The sequence below is a fragment of the Arachis hypogaea genome, chromosome 2 (genome assembly GCF_003086295.3).
Source record: "Arachis hypogaea cultivar Tifrunner chromosome 2, arahy.Tifrunner.gnm2.J5K5, whole genome shotgun sequence".
NCBI lineage: Eukaryota > Viridiplantae > Streptophyta > Magnoliopsida > Fabales > Fabaceae > Arachis > Arachis hypogaea.
This window is the reverse complement of record NC_092037.1, coordinates 99406237-99420181: the sequence shown is the minus strand read 5'-3', so window position 1 is coordinate 99420181 and position 13945 is coordinate 99406237. Positions and strand designations below refer to the sequence as shown.

At 31.5% G+C, this 13945-nt stretch overlaps 1 protein-coding gene across 1 annotated transcript; it reads left to right on the top strand.

The window, feature by feature from the left end:
• Window positions 1-3259: 3259 nt before the first annotated feature.
• LOC112756168 (phytochrome A-associated F-box protein) lies at window positions 3260-4375 on the top strand. The gene has a single exon (XM_025804631.3). The coding sequence runs from the start codon at window positions 3645-3647 to the stop codon at window positions 4362-4364; it is 720 nt and encodes a 239-aa protein (XP_025660416.1). The 5' UTR covers window positions 3260-3644; the 3' UTR covers window positions 4365-4375.
• The last annotated feature ends 9570 nt before the right edge of the window (window positions 4376-13945 follow it).

Below are 13945 nucleotides of genomic sequence, written 5' to 3'. Positions count from 1 at the left end.
TTTAACCTTTTCATGCTACCATCTTATCAAAATTAATTTCATTATCCCACGTCTCTTCTATCTTTTTCTTTTACTGTTTCTTCTGAATACCTGGCTATATATATATGCTATTTACATTTTTCAACTTATTAATTTAAAAATACTTGGTTAAGGCACGTGATGAGTTTGATGTAGACCATCGTGTAGTTGCCATAAGATATATATTCCACTATATGAGTCCGTTTGAAAAGTAGCCATTTTTTTAATTATAAAGATTATATTATGTATGTATGTTTAGTATTATTTTTGAAAAATATTTTTAATTTTTTACAAATTTTAATTGAGAGCTTTAGAAGAAATAAAAAATATGATATATTTTTTAAAATTATTTTATTATTTTCATTAAAAAATTGACTTAAAAATAAAAAAAAAACTATTGTACCATTTTTATTTTTGATTTTGTGAAAAATATTTTTTATTTTTATTAAAAATATTAGCTCTCTACTACCATTTTTACGTAATGTTGTATCTGCTATAAGTATTAATTTTCTATCATTATTTTCGTGTAATGTTTTATCTACTGATAAAAGTATTGAATCTCTATTACCATTTTCACACAATGTTCCATCTAAACCACCTGCTACATATGTTCTTTTTAAAAATCTTTTTTTTTTATCATTCTACCACTATATTTTTATTATTAAATTTATATTTAATATTATGTATGATATAATTTCAGTGATTAAATTATGTAAAATCGATATTCAATATTAAAAGATATTTGTTATCATTATTATTTTAATATTCATTTTCTTTATAACAAAAAATTATATTTTTTAAATTATTTATTCAAATATTATAATTTTAAAATAAGAATTTTTATAATTAAAAATTTAAATATAAAATAATTTATTTATAAACTATTATTAATAAAAATTATTATATTTTAATTTTTTAAAACAATTTATTTCATAAATTTACTCAAACTGTACCTAAATCTAAAACTTATTAATAAAATAGTGGCTGCCAATTTTTCATAAGGTAGCAGGTAGGTTTAATTTATTGTGACTATTGTGAATATTACATTGATGATAATTTTGAAAGGGACTCTTTTGTTTCATGCAATTAATCTCAATTTTTCTCCAATTCATTGGTCCAGGTATGTTCTTCTACTTGTTCCTTCTTCTGTTGTATGACTTGTATCACTAGTAGCACACACACTCTTCATTCTACTATATGCATCGTATTCCCCATAAATTTCATTCTTTTACGTCTCTTCTATCTTCTTTAACCGTTTGTGCTGAATGATATATTTTTTGCATGCTATACCTAAATTACATTATTATGTGAAAAAAAATAGTATATTATAGTGTGCAAGCACTAAACGCCCTTACGTACAAGTAAAATTTTAAGATTGTTTAAGGAAATAAAATCTGCTTTTTTATTATCTTATTACAACATGTTAAAAATATTAATTAACATAGCACGTTCTGATACCAGTATATATATATATATATATCTTTCTTTTTAAAATATTTAAAAAAAATATCTTTGTAAAATTATACAAAAATTGATACTTAATGACTAAAATTATACTCATTATCAATCATTTTAACAAATTTAATATATATATTTTTTATTATGTATCAACATTAATTAATATAATTTACAAATAAAATATATACATCTCATTGTTTGAATTAATTAATCAAATATTCGTTAAGAAATAAAACTTATAAATAATATGATTATATACTATAACGTCAAAATATTGATTCTGATGGCAGTATGCGTATTTCTCTTTCCTCAAAATATCTTAAAAAAATATCTTTTTTAAAATTATACAAAAATTAACATCTAATAACTAAAATTCTACTAGTGGTCAATTATTTTAATAAATCTGATTTATATCTTTTTTTATTGTGTATTAACTTTAATTAATATAATTTGTAAATAAAATATATACATCTAATTATTTGAATTAATTAGCTAAATATTCATTAAAGAATAAAACTTACAAATAATATAATTTTAAAATAATAAAACATGAGTAATAATTAAGAGTCTTAATTTATCTTTCTAATACTTAAATGAGTAAAAATTTAAATATATATTTTTAAATATTAAAAAATAAAAATACAAAAAAATTATTTAAAAATTAAAAAAATAATTATAAAAAATAAAATTAAAAAATAATAAAAATATAAATTAAATAAATATTTTTCGTATATCGCATAAATGATCGCACAAATGAATATGAGAAATAATATAATTTATGCATTCGTAATATGAAAAGGGCGTTCTTAAGTGCCCAAGATGTTGCTTGTGTGGCAACGCAAAGGAGTTTAATAAAAAAGGTTTGAGTTTGAATTAAATCGAACCAACTAAGTACTCAATTAAATGCACTTCATCTGCTTCTTAATTAATTGGTATGAATAACTTTTCAAAAATATTTAAGAGACCATATATAAAAATTAGTCTAAATCAGTCCAAAATTATTTTATTTTATATTTATTGATTATTTTTTAAATAAATACATAATATTAAATATAATAAATATGTATTTTTAGCTATTAAATAACACATAAAAGTATAGATATTAAATTAAATAAAATATTTTAAATTATTATTTTCCTAATGTTATTCTAACTTTTAGATGCATGAACCATGTTTTATAATTTATGTTAATAATATAGTCTGTTATGTTAATTTTATTTTAACTTTTTCACATGTAATAGTATAATCTAGCTTCGAACAATAGATTATGAATTAAAGAAAATTGTCATAAATGTAACTCATTTACTATAATTGCCAAAGAATCCATATGCAATTTTGTGTTTATCGGCTTATGAAAAATCATATATATCTTTCTTAAATATTTTTTTTTTATGTTTGTATGATTTTTAGTGTGATTTCCCTCTAAATAAAATACAACTAATTTAAAATAAATGGAGTACAAATTATGAAGTTAATTTTAAACGATTTTTTTATCAAGTCAAAAATTAATCCGTCATATATTAAAATTTTATTTAAAAATACGTTATTAATTGATAAATTATTACGTACATAACAAATAAGCGGTTTATTTCACTAACTGAAATTCGTTAATTTTAAACGAATCTAACCATAACAAAGAGTTTGCTCAAATGTTAAGTTAGATATCACTTAAACAATGTCCTTAAAAGTTGTGATATTGTGAATACAATTTGCCTTTCTTAGGACAAAAAATGAAAAAAGTCATCCATCAAAACCAACGTGCGACCCAAATCGGATCTAAATTGGTTGAAACAAAACCGAGTGTCTACTGCCGAGTGAACAAAAAATATATATAAAAATATTAAATAATTAATTTAGAGGGTTATATTGTTAGAAACTAATTTAAAAAAAAAAACTTATTTTAGTTCACATTCAAATTATGATGATGAGTTGGCTTCTAAACCAAAAAATATTAAACTTTCAAAACAAATCATCATTGCTGTTCATATATTCCCCCACTCCCAATTCTAGTTCCCATCTTAATATAAATTCTCTGTCCCTCCACTGTTGACAGCTTCAACTGCATTCCTTCAATCCCAGAAGGAAAAGGAAAAAAAAAAAGGGTAAAAGCGAAATTACCAAAAAACCCCCAAACCATTTCTCTCTCTCTTTCTCATCCAACAGAATCCATGGCGGAAGCATTGTTCTCGTACCTCTCCGACGACATCCTCGTATCAATCTTCTCAAAACTCGACGGCAGCGACCCTCGCCACCGCGCCGTCCTCTCCTCCGTCTGCACCCGATTCTATTCGCTCCTCCGCCAGCACCACCGCCTCCTCCTCCCTCTCCCTCCCTCCCACCACTTCCCCAACGACTCCACCAACACCCCTGAGATCCTCCTGAAGCTCCATTTCTGCTGCCCCGGCCTCCTCCACGCCGGCGTCGTATCCGAATCCGGGTTCGGATCCGAGGACCCGATTGGAAAAAGGCGAAAGCTTTGCAATCAAAAGGAACACTTGGCATCTGGGGTTTGGAGTTTGAGCAGAGAGCAAGGTTCGAAGCTTCTGGCTCGGCAATTCCGTGATGATTGCCTCTACATATGTGACTGGCCTGGGTGCTTGCATCTGGAGGAGAAGAGGAAGTACAGGCTGTTCCGGGGGGTGTTCGTGGATTTTAAGGAAACTAGGGTTTGGAAGGCCTTAAATGATGGGAAGAACAAGGTTAAGAGGAAGGTTGATGTTGGTGGTTGTGCTTTCTGTAAGAGTGAGGAGAGTTGGGACCTTCACTCTGCTTTCTGTCTGAGGAGAGTGTTTGGGTTCCATGATGATGGTGAACCTGTTGTTAGGGCTTTTGTTTGTGACAATGGTCATGTTTCTGGTGCTTGGACTGATGTCCCAATGTACTCTTGAGATTACTTTCATTTCATGTCCTCTTTTTTTTTTTTCATTTTTAATTAATCATCTATAATTACGCCCATTAAGTTGATTAGAGTAAATTTTGATTGATGGTAATATTAGGTGTAGTTAACTTCACGTGAAGTTGATATCGTTAAATGATTTAACTGATTTAATTAAATTTTTATCTAACGGTTCTCAGATATCAACTTCATATAAAATTGACTTCATCTGAATTTTTATCTAAAAATTATTATATAAATTAATATATTTGACTTAATTGTTGTTTAATAATTTTTATCTATAGACTTAACATTATTGAAGGTAGGTTTTCAGTATTTTCGACTAAGATATTAGTTTAATTAGACTATTTAACATTATTACCGTTGTGTGAATTTTATTGCCAAATATTTATATTGGAGTCGGTTATCCATGTAGTATATTTAAGTATCGTAAGTGTTGAAAGTTTGAATTTTATTTTGAATATTTGAATTTTATTTTGAATATGTAGTAATTTATTAATCGATAATTTTTTAAATAAAATTTAGATTTATAACAAATTAATCTTTATTTTGTAAGATTGGAGAATACTGTAAATAACAAAATAAAATTATTGTTGTGGTATTGTAATTTAATCTGATTTTATTATTGTTGTAATATTAATTAATGTGAAATTAGTTAATATTAAACAGCAAATGCTGCTGCTTCTTTATTTTTAAGAGTGTGTGAAATATTAAAAAGTGGTAGTTAGAATAGACCAAAAAAATTTATCGTTCCTCAACTATTTGTACAAGGTACAATAATAGTGTTGATTGATTGCGCACGAGATTGTAAAATTAAATCATACTTGAAATATGAAAGATGAATTTGAAGCTTTGTTCATAACCTTTTTGGAGAAAGGAAGGTTATACTTTGTGTCAATTCTAATTAGTACTGCATCGGAAGTTTGTAGTTTTATGGACATAAGATGAAAAGAAGGTTCCAAATAAAAAATAAAGATAAAAATATAAAATGCAAAGTTCTTTATGGAGTGTAGGATGAAGGAAAGAGATAAAAAAACATGGTTGAATTGAACGATTGATGGGGCCAAATTCAGGACTATATGTTCATTTTGAATCGTTGATACTGAAATGGTAATTGTTAGGATGCCTCTATCTAAAAGAGAGAAAAAAAATCATATTTAATTTAAAAATATAAAAGTAAATAAATTTTAAATATTTAATACTTATCTTAAAAGTAAATTTGAAAATTCGATAGTAAATTCAAGAGCAAAGATATTGTTTGTTTTTAGATATTGAGATTGAAATTAGGAAGATTCAGTATTGTGTTTGGTGATCAAAATCTCTTTAGTATTTTCAAAAAGTGAACAGACAAAGAACTGAAAATTTTAAAAAGAGAGTAAAACTTTAATAACATTTCTTTTAAAAAATATGCTCGTATAACTTTTTAAATTTAATTTTTTATTTTTATATTTATCTTAAATTAAATATAATATTGAGATATAACTTAGTCCAATATATTTTATACCAAACACAATAAAAAAATTTAATTCAATCATTATCTCTCTGTCTCTGTCTCTATCTTCACGATCTCATTTTTTCGATCAAATCTCTTTTTTTTTTGTCAATAGATTGAACAATCCCAATTTTAAGTACACTACAGCCTAAAGAATTTGCATACTGAAATTGAGTAAGCATCTTTTTTTTTTCCTTTGGTGGTGACATAAAATAAACTCATTGCCATGCACACTTTTATTGTGGGCTTTTGCCACTTTGCTTCATCTAATTTTTGTTTGCTCACTATTGTAAGTTGGGCTTTAGGAAAATCATATCCATTCAACTAAGAAACTAAGGTGCCCCAAACCAATGTTTCATTAAAATAAAACCCACACATATTGTTTCAACCAAGAAGACTACAAGAGAGGGAAAAAAAAAAAGAACGAAAGAGAGAAAATGACAAATTTAATTGAATATTGGTGGAAAGTTTTTATTTTTCCGAGCTTCTTCTAACTAATAACTTTTTGCATGAGCGCCAATTTTATGGAAACATGGAAATAAATATTGATAAGGTATTTGCATAAAATAACGCGTTAAATACATGAAAAAAGTTCGTGATGTACTAATATACAACATAGTAAGTAATTCACTAATTTGAGCCAATACAATGATAAAAGCGAATGAATTACTTCGTTGTACAATTAAAAAGAAAGGAAAAAAAAAGGTGAGAATGAAATAAATTGTTGTATATTATTAGAGGAACACATAAATATTCTCATTGAGGTGCATTTATTTTCCTAGTAGAAACTAGAAACAACAAACAAAGTCGTATGTCGTGATTCATGACTGAAGAAACAAGAAAGTGTCGCATTCCTACTTCCCAATGACGGCGTTTACTAAGAAGCTTGAAACCCTCCAATTAAATGAGCAAAAGCACCGGCATCGAATTTTGCTTTAGTAAACTTTTAAATAAGAGGAAGTATTAGAAACTAATAGAATATTTATATAATACGTACAATAGAAATTTAGGGATATCCAATTCAGTATTAGAGATATAATCATTAGTGTTACTTTTTTCCATCAGTTTAAGCTTTTAAGATGAATGATATCATGACATGGTATCAGAGTTCTAGATCCGAAAAGTCAAGAGTTTGATCTTTGGTGAATCCCAAAATCAGCTTAAATTTTTTAGATGAATGGTTTTATGACATAAGATGTTTATTATACCTAATACTGAAACTCATATAGTTCATTGTACAGATTGTACAAATATTCCATTGACAAATAAAATTCAGATTCGATTCATAATGAATTAGTTTTAATCTATTAAATTGAGGGATATCATTGATAATATAAAAAAAATTCACAATATATATTTTTTAGACGAAAATGCATATTTATACTTTTGTTGTTTCATAAACTTTTCATGACATAGGACATTTTTAATACTAATTTTAATTTTATTCTGAGTTCTACAATAATATTTATAGGATCATATATTATAAATAATAGTTTAAAATTTAAAATAAAATTTACTCCTCCAATACTTAGTCTTAATTCATTTAGAATTTTATATTATTTTTAATTATTTTATCAACATAATTATACGAATGATAAAAATTTTTTAATTTTTCATCAAAATAATACTATATTTCTAAAGTAATACCAATTTCATATATATATATATATCAATTAATTTATTTATTGAAGATATAAAAAATAATACCCTAAAAACACTCTATATATTAAAGGTGTGTTCTAAGCAAAAAAAAATTTAACAGAATATGCTTACTATTCGTCAAACAAAGTTTATTTTGGGAACTGAGTATTAGACCAAAAAAAAAAAATCATTAAAAATTTGTGAAATGAAATTTTTATATATATTTTTTGTGTATGCTATTTTCTTATTTTTTAAGTATTTTTTTTCATTCTATCAATTATTTATAGAGTTTAGTTTTAATGTGCAAACAAAATAAGTTAATTTATACAATTATTTAATTATATCTATTTTTTTTATCACTCACGCTTTGATGGTTAATATGACAATATATCATTGGATACATATATAAATTTTTCTTACATCATCAATGTATTAATAATAAAATTTTATTTTTAATACTGAAAGCAAAAAGACTTAAAAATAATACGCATATTTGAAAAATTACCGATTTTTGTAGATATTCCTAACTTTATTTTAGGATTACCTTTTGTAGATAATTTACACCAAACATCTAAACAAAAGGAGACAATGAAAAACGGCCAAACAAAATTAAATGATGAAATTGGTAAAAATAAAATTAATAACTGAGAATTGTTAGATTAAATCAGTCAAATTATTTAATAATTCTCAATTATCAACTTCGCGTGAAGTCGACTGCACCTAAATTTTCATCTTTAACTTAATAATACATCATAGTCATAAAGAGGCGTATGGTTTTTGGCGAAGTGAAAAGCTCAACAATTACGTTTCTCTTTCTCTGTTAAAAATGGACAAACCATCTAAGTCATCCTTCCCATTTTTGGACTTTTGCATCAAGATGTTGACCTACCATGCATGCATCTCATCATGAAGAGGCAAATTCAAAAAAAAAAGTCCTTGAATGCTCACTGAATTTTGTAAAATTTGCTTCACAAACTCAAGTTTTTGCCTATACTATGTTGATCGAAATGATCCTGAAATCCTGAATTGAAGAGATACCTAAAAAATAGGAAGTGTTAATTAGGGTTAGTTAGTTTAAGGGTATTATAATAATTTTAAATTTTTAGTAATGTTTTTTGTTTGATTTACATATTTGCTGTCAGCATTAAAAATCAAATCAAATCCAAGAAAAAACTGTTAAATTTTATTTTTCGATTTTTTTTGTTTTTAATTTACTCGGTTATCTTTTTTAATTCGGTTGATTAGTTTTATTTATTTGAGAGTATAATTATAACCAATTAGATTAATTAATATTATTTAATATATTTAATGAATATTTATTATAAAATATTATATTTTTATTATTTTGATTTTCTTAATATTTATAAATACTCATATATATATATATATATATATATATATATATATATATATACTTATTGTATCATTCATAACAACTTAAATAAATATAAATTCTTTTTCTATTGCTCTGTCTTATTTTTTTTTAATAATTCGAATTAGATGATTTTGTACATCACTATCCTATATTCTCAGCAAATAAAAATGTTTGGTAACTAAAGAAAATCAGTCAAAAACAAATATAACTTGTCTTATTTAACATTCATTAATTATTATAATAATTAATGAATGCTAAATAAAAAAGTTTTGATAATTTTTTTTGTCTCCCTAACATTACCCGCAAACAGAAATGTTTGATGTAGGAAAATGGTGTAGCAATTTCTTGAAGGGTATAAATACTTCTATTATTGGAGCTACTATTAAAGAAAGGTCAATCACATGTTTCTAATGGCATCTTTTGAGTAGGATATGATCTTTGATTTTATATTTGTTTGCCTTAGAGTTTCATTTTCATAGGGTTGATAGTGTTACGATGGGTAATCGGAGATTAATGGACTGGACTGTATTAGCCGGCCCGATCGTCGGCGGATTGTAGCCTCAGAGAAGGTTTGTGCGTTGGAGCCTCCTACCGACTTGTGTTCGTGAGTGAATGGGGGGTGGTACCTGCAAAGACACTCCGATGCCTAAGTTAGCAAGGGTGTGAGCAGGTCTATAATGTATTGGGCTTAGAGATACCTGAAGAGTGTCAGTGAATTTATAGTGGTGAGCCAATAACCACCGCTGAAGTAGTGCCACCCTTTTAGGGTGATAACCGTCCCTTTATCTTAGGGAGGTTAAGATATGGCTTCTGGAAGTGGTTAAAAAGATTTTAGGGGCATTTACTCATTTGGATTGATGTTGATCTGCCAACTATTCTCCGTCCCGACTTCTTTGGAGCGAAATCGTAGTCAAGACCGACTTCTCAGTACGAAGGTCGGTGCTCAGCAAGGCTCAATCCTTTGGACTAGGCCTTTCGTTTGGACCTGGGCCTTTATTATTGGGCCAGGGTATGAACAGTGCCCTACTCGAGCCCAAGATCTCTTTAAGACTTGGGTTCGAGTAATTTACTCGGGTTCGTAGCCGACTTTCTTAGAGAAGACGAGGGTTTTTAAACCGACGTGATTTTTGTGGCCTTTTGTTTCTGACAGTGACGTCTATTCAAGCGTCGTGTCCGTTAGGGATGCGCCTAGGGATTGATGGCTTTGGTAACGGTGCATTCTTATTAACGACTGCCCCGTTTTTACCATTATGCCCCTAAAGTATTTATAAATACTTTTCCCTCTCTTTCGTTATTTTCTTTCTGCAATTTTTCTAATTTTTCTCTTCGTTCGTTCTTCATTCGTTCATGCCACACTTCTGCGTCTCGAAGCTTTACTTCCTGCAACCCTCATTTTCAGATAAAGGTCAGTTTTCTTTCCTCTTTCATATTTTTCGTATGCCTTTATTTTGTAGATAAGTAGGTTTGTAGACTTCTGCTTGGTTTCTCTTTCTCCCCTCTAGAGACCTTGTTTTTTATTTTTCCTTTTCTTTTTTCCTTTGTAGGTTTCCTCATCTTCTTTAAGAAAAGAAAATAGCTTCCGTAGATTGGGTTGATGTTACTGTCCTAGGGGAGGAGCCGTTGGTTGATGTTGAGTTTATTACCCATCTTCGTACTCACCACCGGCTCTGTACCTCGGATGAGGACGAGCCTAAGTATGAATTGCTTATCCCAAGTCCAGAGGACCGAGTTTGCCATGGGAGGGCCAACGAAACGGCCCCTCATTTCTTCTTTATGTATGAATGCATGATCACCCGTTTGGGCGTTTTTCTACCTTTTTCAGATTTTGAGATGTCTGTTTTACAACACTGCCAGGTTGCCCCTACCCAGCTTCACCCCAACTCTTGGGGTTTTTTGAAAATTTATCAATTTATTAGCCATGCTTTGGAGTTCCCGACCTCTCTGAAAATCTTTTTCCATCTTTTCCATATGACCAAGCCCTTCAATGGGCTAAACAATAAACAACAATGGGTTTCCTTCCGAGCCATACAAGGTAGGAGAATCTTCACCCTTTTTGACAAATCCTTCCACGAATTTAAAAATTATTTTTTCAAAGTGCAAGCTGTAGAGGGTCACCACCCCTTTTTTCTGGATGATAATTCTTTTCCTCGCTTTCCTTTATACTGGCTGGAGGCCTCCCCTTGTGAGAAATATGGTCTGGATGACCTGGATGAAGTAGAGGCCGCCATTGTGGGGTTCCTCCGAGAAGTGTGGGGGAGGGCCCCATATTTGGACACTAAAAAGTTTCTCCAAGGGTCTCCGACCTTTATCCAAGCACAGCTAGGTAGCTTTCATTTGTTTGTTAGATTTCTGACTCGTTAACTGAACTTTCCAACTTGTTTAGTTCATTAGCTATTACTTTATTTTTCAGAAATGGCGAAGACGAATGCTCAGGAATCTTACCAGAGAGTCCAGGAGGCCAAAGCAAAGTCTCGCGCCAGGACTGGTGGTACCAGGGTTATCTCTCCTCCTCCTCCTCCTCCTCAGAACGTTGGGACTCTCTCCAAGCCCATTGTGATTTCTTCTTCAGTTTCCTCTCAACTGCCCCCCGTCGTCCGACCCTCCCCTGAGCCAGAAAAGAAGAAGCGCAAGACCTTAGAGTCTGGCTCTTCTGGTGAGGTTAAGGCGAATGCTCTTGCATTCGTCCGAAAGAACATCTACCCCCATGCTCGTATAAGCATGGATGATGTGTCTGTTCGGAGCCACCTTACCACTATGGTTGAGGAGAGTCTCAAGGCGGCGGGGGTTTGCAGCAAACTTTTAGATATTTTTGAGAAGGCTCCTCTCAGCTCTTTAGGGATGACCTCGAGGGTCGAGGAGCTGGAAGGAAGGCTTCGCTCATACCAAGAGCATGAGAGGGAGTTGAAGGAGGAAGTCGCCAAGCTGAAGGAGGAGAGAGATGCCCTCCGGGAGAAGGGGAATGTTTTACAAGCCCAATGCAACATGGAGATGGATTTGAGGAAAACAGCGCAGGCTAGCTATCAAAGTTTATTCAATGATCTTGTGTCTGTGAAGAATGATCTGCTGAATTCTCGGAAGGCATACAATGAGTTGGAGGACTCTATTGCTGATGGCGCCGAGGAGTCTTGGAGGATCTTCCTGGAGCAAGTCAGAGTTATTGCTCCCGACTTGGATCTTTCTCCTTTACATACTGACAAAGTTGTTATTGACGGAGCCATAGTTGATCCCCCTGTCCCTGTGATCGTTTCTGAATCAGAGTTGAAGACTCGAGGGCAGAGGATCATTGAGTCTCCTCCTCGTGGAAAGGATGTTCCGAGTTCTTCAGCAGTTCCTCCTATTTCCTCTTCATCTCCTATGGATGCCCCTCTTCGCGGTCCTGGTGGCGCTTCTCCTGACTCCGGTGGTGGTGATCTGTCTACTCCTCTTCCTAAAAAATGATTTGTGGGCTATTTGGGGGCCCGGCCTGTGGGTCCCCAATTTTTAAACTCTTTTATTTGCTTTTGGTTGGTGGTGTTTGTCGAACAATTTTTTTTGGCCTTTCAAGGCCGTAAACAAAATATTTAAAAATACCTTTTTAAATAAGGGTTTTAAATTAGCAAAATAAATACCCTTTTTTGGATAAGGGTTTAAGTTACCTTATGCGTGTATGCTTTTCTGATTTTGATTTTTCGAAGTCCCCTTGATTTTTTTCTGAAAACCTTTCCCTTTGGCTTGTCTGTTTTTCTGAGCCTTTTTGTTTAAGGACTTTAGGACAGCCTTTAAACTTTTTCCTAGGTTTTTCAATCTCTTTTTTTGTTACCCCTTATACTTAACTTTGCTTTATTGAGTTCTTATGACTTAGGTTATTTTTGCGATGCGTTTTTCTTCTACTCGGTTCTTCACTCCGATTTACGGGTCGAAGTGTTTCCGAGCTTCTCTACTCGGGTTTTCATTTCGACTTATGAGTCGGATTGTTTCCGAGTTTTTTACGATCAACTTATATAACCTCTTTACACCGACTTGTACCTCGTTGTTTTATCCTGACGACCATCTAGATCGATTGATGGGATTTTCACGTTTTGTCGAGCTTAAGTCGGCGCGTTTCGTAGGAAGACTTAGAAAATAGAAAGGAGTTTATAAGAGATATTGTAAATGAAAAAAGATCTTTTATTGATTGGGGAGGTACCTTCTTGCTACTAAGGGTTTTTAATAGCCTATTTTCCCTTAGCCTCTACTATGATGCCTCGTTAAAAACCCTCCTCCAGAAAAAACCCTTTGATTTTGGGAAAAAATCATGAAGTTGGAAAAAGTGTACATCAGGGAGTAGAGTTCGCTTTTAGCTGTAGTACATTTTCATATTACAAGCATGCCACGACCTTGGGAATTCAGTGCCGTTCAGGTTGGTCACTCTGTAATAACCTTTTCCTAAGACCTCATTGACTTTGTATGGTCCCTTCCAATTTGCAGCGAGCTTTCCTTCCCCCGATTTGTTGACTCCAATGTCGTTTCTGATCAAGACCAAGTCGTTCAGGGCAAATGTTCTTTGAATGACTTTTTTGTTGTACCTTATAGTCATCCTTTGTTTCAGCGCTGCTTCTCTTATCCGGGCTTGTTCTCGTACTTCGGGAAGTAGGTCGAGCTCTTCTTTGTGCCCCTGTATGTTTCCGATCTCGTCATGGAGAATCACTCTTGGGCTTTGTTCGTTGACTTCTATTGGTATCATGGCTTCTACGCCAAAAACTAGTCGGATTGGGGGGTCGTCCTGTAAGCCCATAGCACTTGTGGGAGCTCTTCTGCCCAGGCTCCTTTTGCATCTTGTAACATTTTCTTTAGTTCTGTCAGTATGACTTTGTTGGCTGCCTCGGCTTGCCCATTGGCTTGCGGGTGTTCCACTGAGGTGAACTGGTGCTTGATTTTCATACTGGCTACTAGGCTTCTAAAGGTAGAGTCGGTGGACTGGGTTCCATTGTCTGTAGTAATGGAATAAGGTATCCCATATCTTGTGATGATATTTCTGTAGAGGAACTTCCGACTTCTTTGAGCAGTGATGGTGGCCAATGGTTCTGCTTCTATCCACTTTGTGAAG